Source organism: Sturnira hondurensis, unplaced genomic scaffold (genome assembly GCF_014824575.4).
Source record: "Sturnira hondurensis isolate 20B ecotype Veracruz unplaced genomic scaffold, ASM1482457v3 Scaffold0006829, whole genome shotgun sequence".
NCBI lineage: Eukaryota > Metazoa > Chordata > Mammalia > Chiroptera > Phyllostomidae > Sturnira > Sturnira hondurensis.
In genome coordinates this window covers 635059-654318 of record NW_028079460.1, presented here as the reverse complement: position 1 = coordinate 654318, position 19260 = coordinate 635059, and the positions used below count along the sequence as shown (strand labels likewise).

The following is a 19260-nucleotide window of genomic DNA, read 5'->3' as shown; positions in this document are numbered from 1 at the left end:
TGCTAACCCCTGACCCCCTACCTCACCGTCCCTCCTTCATCCGTCCCACTTTCCGGAGTCAGCCAATGGCAGTACGATAACTCGTGCTAGCCAGTAAGAAGCCCATTTCTCACCCAAGATCGTTCTTAAGAAACGTAAGAAGTGCGCTCCAATAAGAACTTGACGAGAAGCAAATTTAAGCCAATAGGCGACTGGAAGGTGGAGTTGTCCCGCCTTAGGCCGAAAGGGCCAATAGGAAGCGCGGGCGGTGCGTTTGAAAGTGAGGCCAAAGAGGGTGGGAGCGCGTGCTGCTGGGAGTTGTTTGGAGGTTGGTGGCGCGGGCCTGAAGGTCTTCAGACGGAGCGGTCATGTCGCACAAACAAATTTACTATTCGGACAAATACGACGACGAAGAGTTCGAGTACCGGTTAGTGCCGGCGCGGGGGCCATGAGGAGGTCGTAAACTTTGACAAGTGAGGGCACGAGGAGTTAGTAACCAAGACTAAAGAGACAGACTCGGCGCATGCGCAGCAGATTAACGGGACGGGTGATCGTTGTGAGCGTAGATCGCATGCGCGAAGAGGAGTAGTAAGCGATTGCAAAAGTAAAGTATAATAGCGAATTTGAAGCAAGCCCTCTCGGGGGAGGTGTAAGTGGGAATGATCAGAGTGTTAAGCCTGCTGACCACCTTCACACTTGGGGACCCTGGATATTTCTAAACTTATTGAGCAGGTTGAACTTCCCTCCTTGAGGCTGTATCACAACAACACCATGGAGTCACAGAGGCAACTGGAAAAGGGCAGAGGCGGAGCTCGAATGTTCCTCTCATCTTAAATACAAGGGGAGTTGGAGAGCCTGAGTGTCGCTTCTTAACTCAGGGAAAAGGGGCGTGGTTGTCTGCTTGTTTTAGGAAGCGGGCTTCGAGGAACTGGAAAGTACCATAATAAAACTGGCCAGGAACACTGAGAAAAGACTTAACGTGGATCTAATGGATACCCTTCAAATGTCTGGAGGGAATTTATTTAGGAAACCAATTATGGAGTGCTTATAGGTTTCAGGTGTTCTACTAAAGTGCAAGGGGTCAGCATGGTCCCCACTTTTCAACAAACCTAAAAATTAAATCTGTGGAAATAGTAACAGACTTCAGAAAGAAGGTAATAATTGGTATGGTAGAGGTAGATATGTACAGGTTGTGATGGGAGCACTTAGGACTTGCCAAGGATTGTGGAGAAAGGGATCCCTACAAAGTCTACATTTGATAAATCCTAAATTCATAACTCTAGATTGGAGAATTAGGGAAGACGGGATTCTACAATATTGGCATTCCACTAATTGTATTAAGTGTAACACTTAAGACAACTTCCTTGGTTGTTTCCTGTCTACTCTATTGAAGACCATAAAGTGGAATCTTGCTTGTGTTTCTTCTCCAGCCTAGTACAGGGCTCTGGGCACTATGGAGAATTCATTGTGTGCTGACAAATACATTAATCATCTTTATGCCAGGTCCTCTGGAAAATACCCCAGGTTCTGCTCGCACCCAGTTAACTTCGGTCCCCTCAGCTGTTTTCCTGTACAGCTGAACCAGCTAACTCAAACTATTGTTTATAACACATTGCAGGGCTAGGGAGGAAGTCACTAGTTTAACCCTCTGTAAGATTTGGCAGTGATACTTAGGTTTAAGAAAATCTTTGGGTTTGGGTGGGGGCGGTTTGTGTTGTTTTTTGTCTAATTAGGTATTGAAGCCAGTCTTTGTGCCAGGGCTTGTTGGAACTTAAGTTATTTTTAGATATTTAAACTGGAATTACATTTCTATTTAGAAGAAAATCATGTTACTGGTATGATTTCATTGAGCATGATGAAGTCTATCTAGGTTAGCCCAATTCAAATCAGAGTAATAATTTCCTGGCCATGAAAGGAGACTTCGCTTGGTTAGGAAAGTGTGGATTTTCCCAAAGGAAGTCTCGTGGCACATCCCTTCAGAGTTAGGAAAATGAAATTGAGAATAGATTTAAAGGCTAAGACATTGACATTATTTCATCCTTTGTGAGCCTTTTCCACACAGCACCTCATAAGAGACCTTCTCCATAAAAACCACATCTCTCCCTTACCAGTCCTGGGTAAAATCACCTTTAATTATTGACACCATGTGTGCTGCAGGGCCCCCATTATATTGTTTTGGGAGATTCAACTAGAAGACTAAGCGGAGGGCGGAGGCAATGTATCAACAGTGCCTGGAATTTAGTGCCCATTCACTTGAATTATTCATTAATTTGTACTTTTTAATTTACTTCCTTGAGTATCTACATATATTGGCCTTGATTTTTAGCTGCCTCTACCCCAGAATAAGATGATATAAACTCCCTGCCGACAGAAACTGGTTTCTCTTTTCTTTTGTGTCTTGACTTTGTATACAGGCTTTTGTACTTGTTGAACAGACCATACCCACACGTAACACAAATGCCCTTTCTTCCCATGTTTCCGTTACAGGCATGTCATGTTGCCCAAGGACATAGCCAAGCTGGTCCCTAAAACCCATTTGATGTCTGAATCTGAATGGAGGAATCTGGGTGTTCAGCAGAGTCAGGGATGGGTCCATTACATGATCCATGAACCAGGTCAGTGCAATGGCTGAAAGAACCATGTAGGGCTGCTTCACTGAGGGAGTGATAGATCATGCAACCCAAAGAAATAAGGTGAAGGCAAGAGTAGTTTATTGTTTGTTTGTTTGTTGTTTTTTACCCCACCAGTCATGTAAAAAACTGGAGTGGCCAAAAATAAGAGTAATGTAAAGTATCTGGGAAGTTCAACAACAAACCGTCACTGAAAAACCTCCTTTAATATCTAATTTACTCAGAGGGTACTCTCTTTTTAAGGCCATTTATCTCCTGGGAAAGGTTATGGCCCCTACTTCATTCCCCATCAGAAATAGAATTCTTGGATGTGTTCCAAATAAGCCAGGAAGCCCTGGCTGGTGTGGCTCAGTGGACCGAGTGCCAGCCTGGAAACCAAAAGATCACTGGTTTGATTCACAGTCAGGGCACATGCCTGCGGTGCAGGCAAGGTCCCTGGTTGGTGAGGGGTGTTCGGGAGGCAACTGACAGATGTATCTCTCACACATCGATATTTCTCTCCCTCTTTTCTCTTTCTCCCTCCCTGCCCCCCTCTCTAAAAAACTTTAAAGAACCAAATAAGCCAAAGAAAGTATACTTCCTGATGAGACACCAAGCTGTCAGGAAAAACTAATAACGCCCCCTGCCATTCCTCACTCCAACCCTTGCTTCACAAACATGGCAAAAGAACTCATTAACAATTCTGTACATGGCAGATAAGTCAGGCATATGGGTTCTGCTTTAGTGTTTGCTTAAATCTTTTTTTTTTTTAAGATTTTATTTATTTATTTATCTTTAGAGGGGAAGGAGAGGGAGAGAAACATCAATGTATGGTTGCCTTTCGTGCGTCCCCTGCTGGGGATTGGCCTGCAGGGAACCGGCCTGCAACCCAGGCATGTGCCCTGACTGGGAATCAAACCACTATCCTATGGTTCACAGGCCTGCACTCAATCCACTGAGCTACACCAGCCAAGGCTTGTTTGCTTAAATCTTAATTTAGTTATTAAGATCTGAGTGGGTGACAGCTGGAAAATGGGAGTATGGTACCCTATAGATTGTGCACAGAATGGTGTGAGTTTGTCTCTTAGGTTTCACTCACTCTTTCAGAGCCTCACATCCTGCTGTTCCGGCGGCCACTGCCCAAGAAGCCAAAGAAATGAAGCTGAGGAACCACCTTTCAGCCCCAAGCTTAACACAGCTGTCCTCACTCGCTAACATCTTTCTGATAACGTTATTGTGTTGCCTTCTTGTTTCTCACTTTGACATTTAAAGGATATTTAAAATACACTGTTTGATGTGCTGGTGACTGCTTTGCTCCTTGAGCAGAGCCAGCAGCACCACATCCCAGCCAGAGGAGCGCTCTTTGGGCTTTGCCACCTCTGCCGAGCACGACCCCAGAACCAGGGAGCTCTGTGTCCAGCAGAATGCACTTGGCAGACAGAGGAAGCATCTGAGAATAAGACCATGGCTGTTACAGGGATTGTGTAAACTTACTGTGTTGTTTTTTCCTGCCAGGTGTTGTATGTGTGGTGATTTATGTCTCAATGTATTGGAAACTTTCCATTTTATTCAAGAAACCTGTTTCATGTTAAAAGCCTTGATTAAAGAGGAAGTTTTTTTATAATCAAATTCTCTTCTTGTAAAGGCTTTCCCCTCTCAGGGTGAGCATCACATTCAGTATCATGGTTCTAATTATATGCCCTTCAGTAGCAAAAGCCCAGCTCTTTGCTGATAATGAGGTTTATTTCAACATTCAGGTAACTGGTTTTTAATCTACTCTTAAAAGCAGACATGCTGTCAAACATCTACTGACATATACTTTGATCTAACTACTGGCTGAAAATAGGCAAAGAGGGAGGTTACATAGGGGTAACATCATCTCATCAAAACAAGTTAACCAGGTCCCACAGTCAGGGATGCTTTCTTTAACATGGTCCTGATATTTGAAGGGCACATGAGAATAAATGGGGTGGGGGAGGCTATCAGCTAGAGGCTGCTACTGTTCTCTACTTCCTGCCAGGCCTAAGGCCTGGGCACATTGTTTCGGGGTTGTTTTCAGTGGTTCTCACTTGGGCTGAGCAATGGAACCACCTGGGGAGCTTTAAAGTAATGATTCATAAATCATTCCTAGAAGCATTGACTTAATTGAATTGGCCTGGATGTGGGGATTTCAAGTATTCATATATAGGTAGTTACAGCACTGACTTTTGAGACAACAGGTATAAACTGGAGCTGTTGAAGGAACATTTCACCAAATCATAGTTTACCCCCTACTTCAAAAAATAGTAATATTGGCCCTGGCCAGGTAGCTAAGTTAGTTGGAGCATCATCCCAATAGGCCAAGGTTGCAAGTTTGATCCCTGGTCAGGGCACGTAGAAGAATCAACCAATGAATGCATAAATAAATGGAACAACAAATCGGTGTTTCCTCTAAAATAAAAGTTTAATTATAGAAAGATAACTAGTAGTAAGTAAAGGAGATTGATCTACCAGCTTTTACCTGTCTTCCATCCAATTATTCCAAGAGCCATAGTTCAGCTGTGGTTCCTAGCCCAAAAGCATCAATATCCTCTGAAACTCGTTAGAAATGCACATTGTTGGGCCTTGGCTGGTGTGGCTCAGTGGATTGAACACTGGCCTGCAAACCAAAATGTCGAATTCAATTCCCAGTCAGTGCACATGCCTGGGTTGCCAGCCAGGTCCCCAGTTCGGGGCACATGAGAGACAACCAACTGATGCCTCTTTCTCCCTTCCCATCTCTAAAATAAAAATTAAAAAATAATGCATATTCTTGGGCTCCACCCTAGACCTACTTAATTTAAAAGGTTGGACCCAGTGGCATTTAACAAGCTCTCCAGGTAATTCTGGTGCATGCTTGAGCAACCACTGACAAAGGACTGGACCAGAGCTGCTGGTGTTTGAGTTTTGTGGGGGGAGGGATTTCACCTCCCAAATATTACCATTATTACAAATAAAAATAACTCTGACTGGTGTGGCTCAGTGGTTGAGTGCTGGCCTGCGAATCAAAGGGTTCGATTCCCAGTCTTGGGCACATACCTGGGCTGCGGGCAGGGTCTCCAGTGGAGCGAGCATGAGAGGTAACCACACATTGAAGTTTCCCTCCCTCTCCCTTCCCCTCTCTAAAAAACAAATTTTAAAAACATAACAGCACACGGCTCATTTAATGAGGCAAATAGGACTAAACAAAATCCTTTTATTTAGAAAAATTCCGTGCTTATTACTTGAGAAAGAATAATCTAAAAACCATCTAAGAGGGTTTGTAGGAAAGTCGAATGAGGCCGGGCATGGTTCAGCAGTCCTCCCAGTGATGAATTTTAAATCTTTGCTACAGAAAACAAAGTCCATAGACCAGTAACATTAGTATGACTTGAGAACTTTTTAAATGCAGTTCTCAGGCCCCACCCAAGGTCCCCAGGTGATTGGTATGAAGATAAAGGTTTGAGAAGCATTTTTTAGGAGCATTTCAAAGGAAATGAAATGAGAGTAAGTTAGTAGAGTGGTCAACATGGCACTCTCTAGCCGCCGCCGTCCCTGCACTTCCGGGAGCAGTAACTGGGAGAGGTGATGTTTAAACCCAGCATCATCTGGGGCAAGATGGGGCAAGGGTTTCTCTTGTCCTAGAGGTTTAATTAGCTTTATCATGTAAAACCCGCACAGCTCTGGCTGGTGTGGCACAGTGGATTGCACTTGGGCTGCAAACCAAAGAGTCACCAGTTCCATTCCCAGTCTAGGGCACACGCCTGGGTTGCAGGCCAGGTCCCCAGTATAGGGCTTGCAATCACACTGATATTTCTCTCCCTCTGTTCTCCTCTTCCCCTCTCTCTAAAAATGAATAAATAAAATCTTTTTTTAAAAAGAGACAAATGAAAGTTGTACACACTAAAAGCTTACCCCCAGGATCTTCCTACCCCAAAGGCAACGCTGATATTTCTTGCTGTCCCTCTGCTACAATATAAAATCCCTTCTGACACCAGTTGCAGCCCCTGACCCTTTAGCCTAGAGTCATGGTTAATGAAAACAGCCATTCAGACAAGAATCTGAATACAGAACGAAGGTTAGAGTCAAGCTTTTATTTCCAGCAGCAAAAATCCTTAGAGCACCTCACTGCCCCTTTCGCACCCCAGACCTCCCGCCACCACACTCCCTTCCACACCTTAGTCTCCTCCAACTCCCACCACCTCCCCACCCCGGGCCGGGAGCCTGGCCTCCACATTTCCGGGTGAGAAGTGACAATGTGAATGTCGCTAATAACAACCCAGCATTGCTCCCGCCCCCTGACTGAGGCTCGCGAGCGACAGTCGACTTCACCAATGGGCCTGTGGAGGTAGTCTGAGTGACAGCTAAAGTAACCAATTAGTATGAGCTAAGTGTGGTTGTAAGGCGGGACTGTGACTAAGGAAGCTGCCCTGGGACAGAAGAAAAGGAGAGGTAAAGACCTGGTGAAGGGGCCAGAAGCAGGTGAGAACCTGAGAGAACTCGTAGTCGGAAGAGTGGTGGGAAGAGACGGGATTCCGGGCTAGCAAGGGTGCTTTCTTCTGCGGCAGAAGAAGGTGGCTGAGTTCTGGTCAGGGTGGAGGGAGGGAACGCATTTAAAGAGACCAAGCCCCAGGAGCAGGTAGACAATTAAAGGGACAGGTGCCCCAAAGAGAAGAGACATTTAAAGATGCAGGTGCCCAAGATAGAGCAGTCCTGTGGAGCCGACCTCGGCAGACACAAGACCTTGAAAGTGGTAGCTTCTTAGAAGAGCAGGACATTTTAATAAGACTAGAGCCAAGCTTAGGAAATGTTTCTAGAGGCATGGTTTGGGATTTCAGAACAATTTTATTAAAGAGGCAGGGATAAAGGAGTCAAGGACCTGGTGAGGAAGATCATGCACTCCTGCTCTCCCCCATTGTCCTTTCTGGCTTCTCCAGGTTCCCTCGACCCCGGACCCCCTGTTCCCAGACTATGGCCCCCAGTGCTCTTTAGATCTGGCGGGACTCCCGTGCTTACGACCCCTATTTGGGGGTCTGGGTGGCTACTGGAGGGCCTTGCAGAGGGGAAGAGAAAGCAGAACCATGGCATCTAGGGCCTCTGAACCTCCCCCAGGGCGTAGCGTGACGGCGGGCATTATCATCGTTGGAGATGAGATCCTCAAGGTGTGTCTGGGACAGAAGAGGGGGGAGGGGGGTTCTTCTGCCTTTAAGAGTCTGCTTCGCGTTGTTGAAAGAGGGTGAACCAGCGTGCTGCAGTAGGATCCTGGAGTGAGTTCAACGTGGTGGAGAAAAAGTGGCCCTCATCCCTTTGATTACTCTGTTGGAAAACTTACAGTAAAGTCCCCACAATTTGCCAGGGTGGAGGAGGGGCTTTACAGAAATGACAAGGAGTCCAGCCTGCGAAGGAGGTACAGGTGCATGTATTATTTAAGTGTTAAATACTACAAATGATTCAGGAATGACCCAAGGCACTCAGTAGAGTGAATAAGTGAGATAGAAGGAAAGTGCTAGAAGGGAGAAAACCCTTCTGAATGATCCGGAAGTCATGGTAGACATCAGGTTTGTACTTGTAACAATAGCCCCTATGTTTTGGGTGCTTACTAAGGCCTGGCAGTGGTCTCATTACATCCCATATGTGATTTTACTGATCCTCACAACAACCCCATGGCATTGGTACTTTTTATTATAAATCTTAATTAATAGATTATGAGACTAAGGCCCAGAGAAATTGAGAAACTTGTCCAAGGTAACACAGCTAGGAAGCCGAAGATAGACTCCCAACCTGATTTTCTCTTACTCCAAAATCACCACTTAAACCACTAAACTCTGCAGAGCAGTAGTGGAGATGGGGTTGGAAAAGAAGATTGCATACACACCATGGGCAGACAGCCTCTAATATCCTGCAAAAGAATTTGAACTTTATTCTGTATACGGTTGGAAGCAGCAAACGGCTTTTGAGCCCAAGGGTGATGCAATCACAGTGACACATTAGGAAGGTCATTCAGGAGGCTGGGAGCCTGGCCAGGGGGCTGTTACAACTATTCAGGTGAAAGGTGCGAAGGACCTACTTGGAGGCAGTAGAGTCAGAGAGAAGAGAGCAGGTGGGGAGACATTTCAGGAGTGGAGTTGACAGCATAAAGGGCCTGAGTGGCTACAGACAATGTCCACAGATGCCGTTGACAGTCAGGGATAGGGCGAAGATGCCCAACAGGCACTTGGAGTCAGGGGATGGAGATTGTTGGGTTGGTGAGAAAGTGGGGGAGTTGTCCACTTAGATAATGCAGTTAATAAGCATACATGAGGTCAAGGTCACTGTGCAGAGGTGAGGGCCCAAGATATATCATCCTCGACTCCATTCACATGGATCTTCCCACTCTTGTGCTCCATCCAGAATTCTTGGCAGCCTGGGGGGTATCCCCCAGAGAGCAGAATGCCCCATTATCAGGCAGATGCAACTTGCCTTCTTACTTTTTTTAAAGATTTTATTTATTGACTTTTAGAGAGGGGGAGGGAGGGAGAAAGAGAGGGAGAGAAACATTGTTGCCTCTCACATGCTCCAACCCAGGCACGTGCCCGGGGAATCAAACCAGCGACCTTCTGGTTTTTGGTATGATGGCCAACCCACTGAACCACGCCAGTCAGGGCAAGCAAACACAACTTCTGTCCCTGCCCCCTGTGTCCCTCATCCCACAGCACTGACACTCTCATCTTCCCCATCTCATGTCTCCCAGGGACACACTCAGGACACTAATACCTACTTCTTGTGCCGGACACTGCGCTCCCTTGGGGTCCAGGTGTGCCGAGTCTCTGTTGTACCTGATGAAGTAGCCACCATTGCTGCTGAGGTCACCTCTTTTTCCAGCCGCTTCACCCATGTCCTCACAGCAGGGGGCATTGGTCCCACTCATGATGATGTGACCTTTGAGGCAGTAGCACAGGCCTTTGGGGATGAGCTCAAGCCACACCCTGAGCTGGAAGCAGCCATCAAAGCCCTAGGAAGGGAGGGCTCAGAGAAGTTGTCACTGGTGCCCTCCTCTGCCCGCCTGCATTATGGCACAGATCCTCACACCGGCCGCCCCTTCAGATTCCCACTGGTCTCGGTCCGCAATGTCTACCTCTTCCCAGGCATTCCAGAGCTGCTGCAGCGGGTGCTGGAGGGGCTGAAGGGACTGTTTCAAAACACAGCTGTTCAGTTCCACTTGCGGGAGCTGTATGTGGCAGCTGACGAGGCCTCAATTGCCCCCATCCTGGCTGAGGCTCAGGCCCACTTTGGACACAGGCTTGGCCTGGGTTCCTACCCTGACTGGAGCAGCAACTACTATCAGGTGAAGGTGACACTGGACTCACAGGAAGAAGCGCCCCTGGAGGAATGCATGGCCTATCTGACTGCCCGTCTGCCTCAGGGATCACTGGTACCCTACACACCCAATGCCATGGAGCACGCCAGTGAGGCTGTATACAAACTCTCCAAGTCAGGTAGGGGCCTTCTGGGAGAGGGCAGATGCGCCAGACCACAGTTCTCAGGAATGAGGTAATAGGGGTATCCCCCAGAGAGCAGAGTGCCTCGTTGTCAGGCAGATGCAACTTTCTTTCTTTTTTTCTTTCTGTGGGGAGGCTTCCCAAAAATCCAGAAGGTAGAGGATAGCTAAATTGATTCATTCATTCTTCCAATAAATGTTGACTGAGTACCCACTTTAACCAACACTGTGCTGGGGGTTGGGGAGATAGCTGAACAGGGCAGATCTATGCCCTTCTCAATGGACCAGCAGTTTAACAGGAAAGGTAGGCATTAAACAGGTAATCATGTGTGAGATGTCAGCAAGAGATCAGCCTTTGACTGCAGTCAGAGAAGGCTTCTCTGGGCAAGTGACATATAAGCTGTGTGACAAGGGAGATTTGGCCACACCAGGAGAGGGCATAGAAGGAATTAACAGGAGGTTTAAGGGAATGGGAGGAAACCAGGACCCCAGAGGGGAGATACTGAGGTGAAGTGTGGCTGAATGGCCAGCAGGGAGTGGACTCTGCAGACCTAGTAGGCAGCATGAAGGAATCTGGACTTTATCCTAGGGACACTGTAAAGATACTGAAGAATTTTTAAACAAGGGTGTTGTGACCCCACTTCCATATGTGTCTGATGGTCTCTTTGCTACCTGTCTGGCAGGGTCTTCTCTGGGGAAAAAGGTAGCAGGTGCCCTGCAGACCATTGAGACTGCGCTGGCTCGGTACAGCCTCACCCAGCTCTGTGTGGGCTTCAATGGGGGCAAGGACTGCACTGCCCTCCTGCACCTCTTCCACGCAGCTGTGCAGAGGTGAGCCTATCCCCTGGAAGCAAGAGCCCAGAGATACCAAGACACCTGATCTTGCCCATCATCGAGTTCCCCGTCTTAGGAGGCAGGGAGCAAAGGGGGTATTGGGTGGGGTTTTGGAGGGAGGTAGCCACAGTGACCTCGTGGTTCCATTCCCTCACCATATTTATTGAGCATCTGACACATGCCTGTCCCTGGGTGTGTACTTGCAAGCCCCCATCCCAGACCACAGGGAGGTCCTGGTCCCACGAAGGAGGGGATACCTACCTACCTGAAATGGATATGTGCTGTGGATTTGAGAGGTGAAAGATCAGAGCAGGCTTCCCAGAGGAAGTAGATTCTGATGGATGGGAAAGACAGGAAAGGGGTGGTGGGGAAGGTATGCATCCCAGGGGCCACGGAGAACAGCGTGAGCTCTCTAGAGAGCATTTCCCTGCCCGTGCTGGCAAGCCTCTGGTTTCTCCCCCGTCCCAGGAAGCACCCTGACACTCAAGAACCCCTCCAGATCCTGTATATCCGTGGCATCTCCCCTTTCCCCGAGCTGGAGCGGTTTCTACAGGACACTATCAAAAGGTACTGGGGGCCTGGCGGCCTGGGCTCCAAGATGGGCTTGGCAGATCCCATTTGTTACCCTCAGCCCTCTTCCTTCCTCAGGTACAATCTGCAGGTGCTGGAGGCTGAGGGCGACATGAAGCAGGCTCTGCGCCAGGTGCAGGCACAGCACCCCCAGCTGGAGGCCACCCTGATGGGTACCCGCCGCACTGACCCCTACTCCTGCAGCCTCTGCCCCTTCAGCCCCACCGACCCAGGCTGGCCCTCATTCATGCGCATCAACCCACTGCTGGTAATGAAGAATAACACTCACTGCCCTAAGCCTCACATCCCCTATCAGTCATTGCACCCTGGCGCTCTGAGCTGAGGACATTGGAGCCTGAGGCGTGGAAGTGGGGGCCTCGTCATCTAAGGAAGGCTGTACTATTTGTTCACTCAGCCCTTTGACCAATATTTATTGAGCTCTGATTCAGTGGCAGGCATCGTGCTTTTTATTATGGACAGAACAGTGACTTAGACCTGTGATGTCCAATATGGCAGCCGTTAGCCATTTATTTACACTCAAATCATAATTAAAATGAAATGCAAATAACTAAAAAAAGCCCCACTGAATTGTATATCTTAAAAGGATGAATTTTAGTGGCATGTGAATTATAATCAATATCTCAATTTTAAAAATTAAACACAATTCAAAATTTAGTTCTTCGGTTGCACTAGCCACGTTTCAAGTGCCTGCCTTGTTTGCACAGAAAGAGAACGTTTTCATCATCATAGAAAATCCTATTGCACAGCTCTGGCTCACACAGACATAGCCCCTCCCCATCCTCCAGGAGCTTACATGCCAGTGGCAGGCAGATTGGGGGTGGAAAGGGCACAAGATGTAGGTTTCTCTTTCTCATTGCTTGGCCTACACAGAGCAAGATGTACTGGCGAATCAGATAGCAGGCCCTCAGAGCAGAAGAGCCCTGAATGGACCCCTTCCCGGGCAGCAGGGGGTAGAGTGGGAGAGGGCAGTATTTGTGACTCTTCTCTGACTCTGACCTCCCAGGACTGGACCTACAGAGACATCTGGGGCTTTCTGCGTCAGCTGTTTGTCCCATACTGTATCCTGTATGACCAAGGGTAAGGGTGTTGGAAGAGAATGGGTGTGAGGGAAGCATGTGGGTGCTAAGACAGAGAGAACCACCCCACCACACACTCGCCCTCTGCTCTCCTGGCTCCAGCTACACATCCCTGGGGAGCCAAGAGAACACAGTGCGGAACCCAGCCCTGAAGTACCTGGGTCCTGGAGGACAGCCCACCTACCGTCCAGCCTACCTACTTGAGAATGAAGACGAAGAGCGGAACTCCCGCATGTGACCTGCCTATTCCAGGAGGAGTGAAGGCTGCCCTGGGTGTAACCTCTCCGTAATAAACTGCCTCTCCTTTCCTGCGCCTGCTGCTCTGCCTGTGTCTTCCTGCTCCCAGAGGGATGGGAAAAGCAGAGTGGGCCGTGTCTTGCTGGCTCTGAGCTGGCAGTACCCACTGTGAGGGGCTCGAAGGGAGTTCTCATTGGTGAGATGACTGAATGCCAACCACTGAGGGTACCGCAGATTTCTAGGCTCAGGCTGGAAGAAGGTAGCAGGGCTGCCCTGGCTGTGGAGGATGAAAGATGGAGTGGCCGGTCAGATCCGCCCTCTTCTAAACCCACCCCTCCTCCATCTCCATCGGCAGTGCACAGGGGCTGACTCAGCCCACTCTCCTGCCCAGAACCTTCCCTGTGTTAGACCCTGGGGCCTTTGTCCCTATAGTCACGAGGCCTGTGGGGGTGGGAACCATGTTGATAAAAGGCACCAGCAGCAGCTCCCACACCCTTCCTCCGAGCTGCTGCCCACATGCAGGCCCGGACACAGCCCCTAGCCCAGGCCCTACCCTCCTCCCTTGGAGGGACCCTGCCAGACGCTGGGCTCCGAGTGCCTGTTATAAAGATGGGCACCAGGTGGGAGGGCCTGCAGCGCACCCTGAAGGAAGTTGCCTACATCCTCCTCTGCTGCTGGTGTATCAAGGAGCTGCTGGACTGATGGCAGCAGAGAACTGCCTCCCCACCAGCAGCACAGCTGGCACCGCCCAGGTGAGCAGAGCAGGGCAAACAGACGGGAGGCACGGCTGCAGCTTCTGTGGAAGAACCTTCCTCTCAGCTTTCTATTTTTTTTAGTGCTCAGCCCAAACCCCATCCCAGATGCCTGCGGCCAGCTGTGCTTGATGGAGAATGGGACCCAAACAAGTGAAGTTTGGATCCTGCTTGGAGTTGGTGCCATCTATCAGACCTGCCTCATCTCTGGGCCTCCACTCCCAGCCCCCACCTCTGGTGGGCCTCTGGTGGGCGGGGACTTGGCCTGCTGGCCAGAACCCCAGTAAGACTGCCGCAGGACCTGGCACTCCTCCAAGCCTGGCACAGTGAGCCCACCAGCCCAGGTGGCTGATCTTATTATATTCTCTTAGTGCCAGGAATGGGCTGCCCCCTAATAACTCTGAGAATCCCTGAACTATATATATATATATATAATAAATAGGACTTGAGGCCGGAAGTTCTGTGTCCAAAGGGGAATCAGAAAAAGTCAGCACAAGAAGGGCGTTGAAACCAGTGTGCTGACCAGGGAGGGAAGGAGGTTGTCCTGGGTGGAACTGAGACTGAAAGTCAGGTTTCCTGACTCACTGGTGCCTGAGTAGGGAGGGTAGAAAGGCCAGGTTCCTCCCCACTTGTGGGCAGGGAGGGGTCCAGCTTAGGTGGGGTCTTTTATGAGGCCCTGGGCCTACGGATGGGAACACAAATAAGAGACCTAGTCTAGCCAGCTCCTGCCTCTGAGGGTCTTGGGGAGAGCTCTGGGCTGATGCTAGTCCCCAGCTCAGGGAGAGAGTGAGGCCCTGCTCCTCCAGTTCACAGCACTGCAAGAAAGAGGCACCTATGTGGCCACACAAGTCCCACAGGCTTATCACAGGACATAACCAGAAGGAACAGAATCAACTCTTTACTTCCACCTGGCAGTCACCAACACTTGTTTTCCTTGAATTATCCCCAGTGCTAGGTACACATGAGTCATTCACACTGTCTTGCGCATGCTTACTCATGCTTACTGACATTGCCACTCACAGCCCCCTACAACCTCAGAGCCAGCCATAGGACCCATTCAAAGCACCCCTGGGATCTCTACCCATCATTCCTGGCCCTGCCTGGGGCTCAGTTGTTGCCCCCCTCTCTCCCTGAGGTACAGGCCTGGAGATGGCATATGCGGCCTTCCCCTCACTCCCAGGGACCAGCTATTCCTCAGCTTTCTTCTTAGTTAACTCTTTTTCTCTGGGACTATTTTTTTTCTCTTTTTGTAAAGTTTATATATGCCTCGAGTAAAGAATTCTGATAGTAAAAAGTAAAGGTCCCTCCTACACCTGTCCTCCAGCCCTCAGCTCTCCTCCCCAGAGGTAACCATGGTTACCAGTTTCTTGGAGAGCATTATAGAAATAGTCTATGCATATACTGCATATTCGTTCACTTAACAAATATTAAGCATCTACTCTATACCAATCTGGGTGCTTTGAATTCAGCAATGAACAAAACAGATCCCTGTATTCGTGGAGCTTACATTCTGGTGGGTGGATACAGAAAATAAAATATAAAAAGTTTAGAGATATTATTAGGTGATAGCTACTATGGAAAAAGGAAAAAGTTGAACTGGGGATGTGAGTGGAGGCAAGTCGCAGAAGACCTAGTAAACCACGGTAAGAACTTGAGACTTTAGGAGGAGTTATTTCAGGGTATTGAGCATGAACTAATTTTTTGTTTAAAAGGCTCTCACTGGCTGCTGAAATTAGACTTAGTGGGAGCAAGGGTAGCATAGGAGAGACCTATTAGGAGGTAATGGGCACAATCCTGGCCAGAGATGTAAGTGCCTCAGAGCAGGCTTACAGTAATAGCAGTGGTGAGAAGGGGCTGGGTTCTGTATATGCTTATTCTTTTAGTTGACGGTATATTCTACACATGGTTCTGTACCTTGCTTTCTTCCCTTTGTATGCCTCGTGCAGGATTCCACATCAGTACTTTTAGAGCCTGCCCATTCTTTTCTGTGGCAGGATAGTACTCCAAGTCAAGATTATTTCTTATCCCTGGCAGTTCAGCACCCTCTTTAGGCATCCAGGAAATGCAGGGCATTGCCCTTGCCTGGTCCCTTCAGAGCCCTACTTTCACCTCAGGGCACATAAGTGATAAGGGGGAAGGTCCTGGATCCAACCAGAGAGAGGTGAGTGTAGAGGCAGACACAGGATTTATCTTCCCACCTGAAGCTGGGGCTTATAACCTGTTTCCTTCCTGGCCAGCTCCAGGCCTTCCTTGGCCTTCTGCCTCCTTTTCCTTTTTTAGGCCCCACTCCCACCACGCTGAGCAGGGCCTGGAGGTGGATCCTGGAGTCTGAAAGTTATAAGCACAAGGGCCTTGTCTAAGGGAGGGGAGGTCTGCCAAAGACCATGGGGGGAGTGGTAGGTGGAGGGAGTCAGGGCCCAGGCTGTGGCCTGTGGCGAGGAGCTCAGGGAAAAGATTAGGGACTTCCAGTAGGCCCAAGTGGGGTGTCAGAGCTGAAAAGTCAGCCCTGAATGTGGAAAGACTGAGAGGGAGGGGAGAACAACAAAAAGCTCACACACCATTCTGAGAGCCCTTTTCATACTACAAAGTGCTTTGAGCCTTACGAAAGGCCACTTCAAAAGTCGACAGAACAAAGATAATCATCCCATTTTAACAGTGAAGGAAACAGGCCCAGATTGTTAGGATGACCTATCCAAAGTCATACCCATATCACACTCTGGTAGTAAATCCAGATTTTTTTCATCTCAAATTCAGGGCTTCTCTCAATTAGCCTGCCCTCTTCTGAACTGGTGCTGGGGATGGTGGCCTAGGTGGCCTGAGGGGCAGGACCACGCCAGCAGAAGTATGGAAGCGACTGCCACCCCCATTCTACACCCACTCCATGCTCTCCCACTTCCAACCAAACCCTAAGCTCCCCTTGTTCTTGGTTTCCCAAGCTCATTTGGAGGCTCCAGCTTCCCCATGTTTACGTCACGCACAACAGGCCAGGAGATGGTGAACTCTCCACTCCTGTAGAAGGAAAAAAACATGCAGCATCTTCCCTGCAATGTTCTCTTTGCAATTAGAGTAAGCCCAGGTTCTGAGTGTCCAAACTACTCTCTCAGGAACTCCCTAGAGAGTTGTCGGGAGAAGGCAGGGGGCGCTATAGTGGGGCAAGCATAAAGGGAAGCAGAATGCCAAAATAGAGAGGGATGGGTAAGATCTGGCCTACCCCTCTGCTACCTGGGGCCCTCTAGTGGCCACAAGGGGTAGGGGAACAGTGGGGTAAACCAGGGAATGAAACAAGGCAGAGGGGGGAATCTACTTCCAAGGAAGACCACCTTAAGGAAGAGGAGCAGCCGGACACCAGGATTCCAAGCTGATTTTGTGGTAGGCTGTAAGACCCTCAATGGTCTATAAAAAGCAGGTGGAGAGGGGTCATAGCAAAGTAGTCTGAGGAGCCACGTGCAATAAACTGGATATTACAGTAATGTCTTGGGAGGGTCCCACGATTTCTCAGTAAGTCCATTGTAAAGGGGAATGTGGCTGTCGTTTTACCAGCACCGGAGAGCAAACCCCCAAAGGCATAGGACCTTATTTGTGTCCCTATTTGCATCTCGTTTTCATGAGTTATTTCCCCTTCAAAAGGCATTAGTCGCCAGCCCCTTTCTCAATTACTTCCAGCTGAGGCTTTGTACTCCAGACTTTCGGGAGCTTACCCATTCTCCAGGTCATTCTGTGGACGCTCCGACCTTCGGCTAACCCCTCCGTATTTCGCCTTCAACTCTACTTATCCCAGCTTTAAGGCTGAGCCGCACACCTAGTTGGGTTCCAGGAACCCAGGGACCTGCGCCGCCTGGTGGCTGGCCTGAGGAAAACTGAGAGCAGAGGGGTTCTGATTAGTCGTCTCTGGGACGTGGAGTTTTGGAAAATGTTCCCCCGAGCTTCCTGAAGCTAAATTTATCTCCCCGGGCCCTGGGGGGCGCAGAGATCCCAGCGATGATTAGCGCTGCGCGACAGCCCGCTCCCGCGGAGAGGCCCGGAATAGGCGCCAAGTTATAAATAGTGCCGCCCGCAGGTGTGGGGGGAGTCCGCGGGAGGGGGGCAACCCTTGCAGCCACGGCCCCTTCAGGTGGGTTGGGCGGTCGCGGTGGGGGCGCCGGGGGGCGGCGGGTGGGGGGGCTAGGGTGGAGCTGCGGTCTGAGCGCCCCCAGCGGTTTCCTGGGCGGCGGGTTTTTCGAGGGAAGCGGAGGCAGCCGGGGGAAGGGGGGCAGCAGAGAAGAGGTGGGCGCCTGGCGCAGGCTAACACTCCACTTGCAGCTCAGCCCCCCACATTCCAGAACAGGCCCCCAGACCCACTCACTCAGGACCCCGCCCAGGCAGAACCGGGCCTTTTCTCCCGCCAGAAGCCCTCTCTTGTCCATTCTCTTCAATCATCTAAATCCTCTGCGGACGCCCTTTGGAGCACGTGGCCCGGCCAGCCGTCAGTCAGATTCGCTGTACCAGGCCAGCCCCAGGTATCAGTCTTCCCTAGGAGGGTTAACTTCCAGCCGGGGCTTTCATCCTTCTCTTTGATCAAACACTTCATTCTCTGGGTATTTACCCACCTTGCTACTTTCCCCTTCAAATTAAGGTTTAGTTGGTCGCCTGAAATGTAAGTTAGAACGTGCGTAACTGGGACGCTCCCCTATCCCCAGGAGGCCCCTGCAGGCCAGACACCTGCCCTCAGTTCCCAGTTCCAGTCTGGGCCTGGGGGCGGAGTGGGGGTGGCGGCAGGCCCCTGGGGCCCAGCCTGGGTGTCGTGGGAGGGGGCAGGGCCCCCAGTCAGCGTTTCTCTGCCGCAGCTGTCTCGGTGGTTTGGCGCGGTGAGGTCCCGGAGTTGGGGGGTAGGTGGGAATTTCAAGTCGGGGTTCCCCCCTTCGACTTCTGAGCGAGGAAAGGAGATGTGTGGACCAGCATAAGAGAAACGTGGGAGAGGATCACCGAGGAACTGTGAGGAGGTTCCAGGACTGTCGAGAATCAAGTGGGGAATGACATTTCGGCCACTGAAAGATTCAAGTTGGGTCCAGCAAGACGTCGGACGCTATCCCCAGAGATGACAGGGAGAGCCTTAGGCATTGGGCGCTGTTCTGTCATCTGTACCTAAAGTCTAGTGCCAAGAAGGGCACCTGCCCTTCTATTGCCTCTGGAGGCTCTAGTTCTGCCCTCCCTAGGGCACTCTTCCACCTTCCTGTCCCTCAACAATGCCCCTTTTCCGTGAAGTAGTCCCCTCTCCATTTCACTGGTGCATCTGGCACCACTGTCTTGCCCCTCGGCACTGCCATTCCCCTGATTAGCAGCACCCCGACGGCTGGAAAAGGGAGGGAAAAACCCTGGTCTGGATTCCACCGGCTCCGGGCCCTTACCAACCAAGATCCGACCCGCGGGGCCAAGAAGAAAACCCGGAGTAGTGATCAACCTTGGGACCCAAGGGGGATAAGGACGACAGAAAAACCCGGAGCGGATTACCCTAGCGGAAGCATCCCATGCCTGCAGCTACCCGCCTCCTTCCAAAAGCGGCCCCCTCCCCCCATTCTCCAGTGAGATAATGTCTGGGGTGGGGGGCTGTTTAGTTTGGCCTGGGCCCTCAGGGGCACCTCACACTTTCCGCCCCTGGCTGGGACGCAGGGCAGCGGCCCCGAGGCTGAGTCACGGCCCGAGAGAAGGGAGGGAGGGACCGGGACTCCGTC

The 19260-nt window shown here is 50.1% G+C and overlaps 3 protein-coding genes across 5 annotated transcripts; all 3 read left to right on the top strand.

Moving 5' to 3' along the window:
* Positions 1-92: 92 nt before the first annotated feature.
* Positions 93-4212, top strand: CKS1B (CDC28 protein kinase regulatory subunit 1B). The gene is made up of 3 exons (XM_037050627.1): positions 93-406; positions 2467-2594; positions 3696-4212. The coding sequence occupies exons 1-3, from the start codon at positions 348-350 to the stop codon at positions 3746-3748; spliced, it is 240 nt and encodes a 79-aa protein (XP_036906522.1). The 5' UTR covers positions 93-347; the 3' UTR covers positions 3749-4212.
* A 2776-nt stretch (positions 4213-6988) lies between these two features.
* FLAD1 (flavin adenine dinucleotide synthetase 1) lies at positions 6989-12876 on the top strand. 3 transcript variants are annotated; one of them, XM_037050615.1, is made up of 8 exons: positions 6989-7067; positions 7523-7747; positions 9316-10060; positions 10746-10893; positions 11365-11463; positions 11545-11734; positions 12491-12564; positions 12666-12876. In XM_037050615.1, the coding sequence occupies exons 2-8, from the start codon at positions 7667-7669 to the stop codon at positions 12799-12801; spliced, it is 1473 nt and encodes a 490-aa protein (XP_036906510.1). In that variant the 5' UTR covers positions 6989-7067; positions 7523-7666; the 3' UTR covers positions 12802-12876. The 3 variants fall into 3 exon arrangements, with proteins under 3 accessions (XP_036906510.1, XP_036906511.1, XP_036906512.1); XM_037050617.1 differs by lacking the exon at positions 6989-7067 and adding an exon at positions 7221-7224; XM_037050616.1 differs by lacking the exons at positions 12491-12564; positions 12666-12876 and adding an exon at positions 12358-12481.
* Positions 12877-13024: 148 nt separating this feature from the next.
* Positions 13025-14004, top strand: LENEP (lens epithelial protein). Its single transcript, XM_037050618.1, has 2 exons — positions 13025-13552; positions 13637-14004. The coding sequence occupies exon 1, from the start codon at positions 13317-13319 to the stop codon at positions 13500-13502; it is 186 nt and encodes a 61-aa protein (XP_036906513.1). The 5' UTR covers positions 13025-13316; the 3' UTR covers positions 13503-13552; positions 13637-14004.
* The last annotated feature ends 5256 nt before the right edge of the window (positions 14005-19260 follow it).

Excerpts from the sequence above, each read along its gene's own strand:
- LENEP (XM_037050618.1), top strand. The coding sequence starts at position 13,317 with ATGCAGGCCCGGACACAGCCCCTAGCCCAGGCCCTACCCTCCTCCCTT.
- CKS1B (XM_037050627.1), top strand. The coding sequence starts at position 348 with ATGTCGCACAAACAAATTTACTATTCGGACAAATACGACGACGAAGAG. Across the intron at positions 407-2,466 it reads GACGAAGAGTTCGAGTACCG|GCATGTCATGTTGCCCAAGG; the intron begins GTTAGTGCCGGC and ends TTTCCGTTACAG. Across the intron at positions 2,595-3,695 it reads TTACATGATCCATGAACCAG|AGCCTCACATCCTGCTGTTC; the intron begins GTCAGTGCAATG and ends TCACTCTTTCAG.
- FLAD1 (XM_037050615.1), top strand. The coding sequence starts at position 7,667 with ATGGCATCTAGGGCCTCTGAACCTCCCCCAGGGCGTAGCGTGACGGCG. Across the intron at positions 11,735-12,490 it reads TGCGCATCAACCCACTGCTG|GACTGGACCTACAGAGACAT; the intron begins GTAATGAAGAAT and ends CTGACCTCCCAG. Across the intron at positions 12,565-12,665 it reads TGTATCCTGTATGACCAAGG|CTACACATCCCTGGGGAGCC; the intron begins GTAAGGGTGTTG and ends TCCTGGCTCCAG.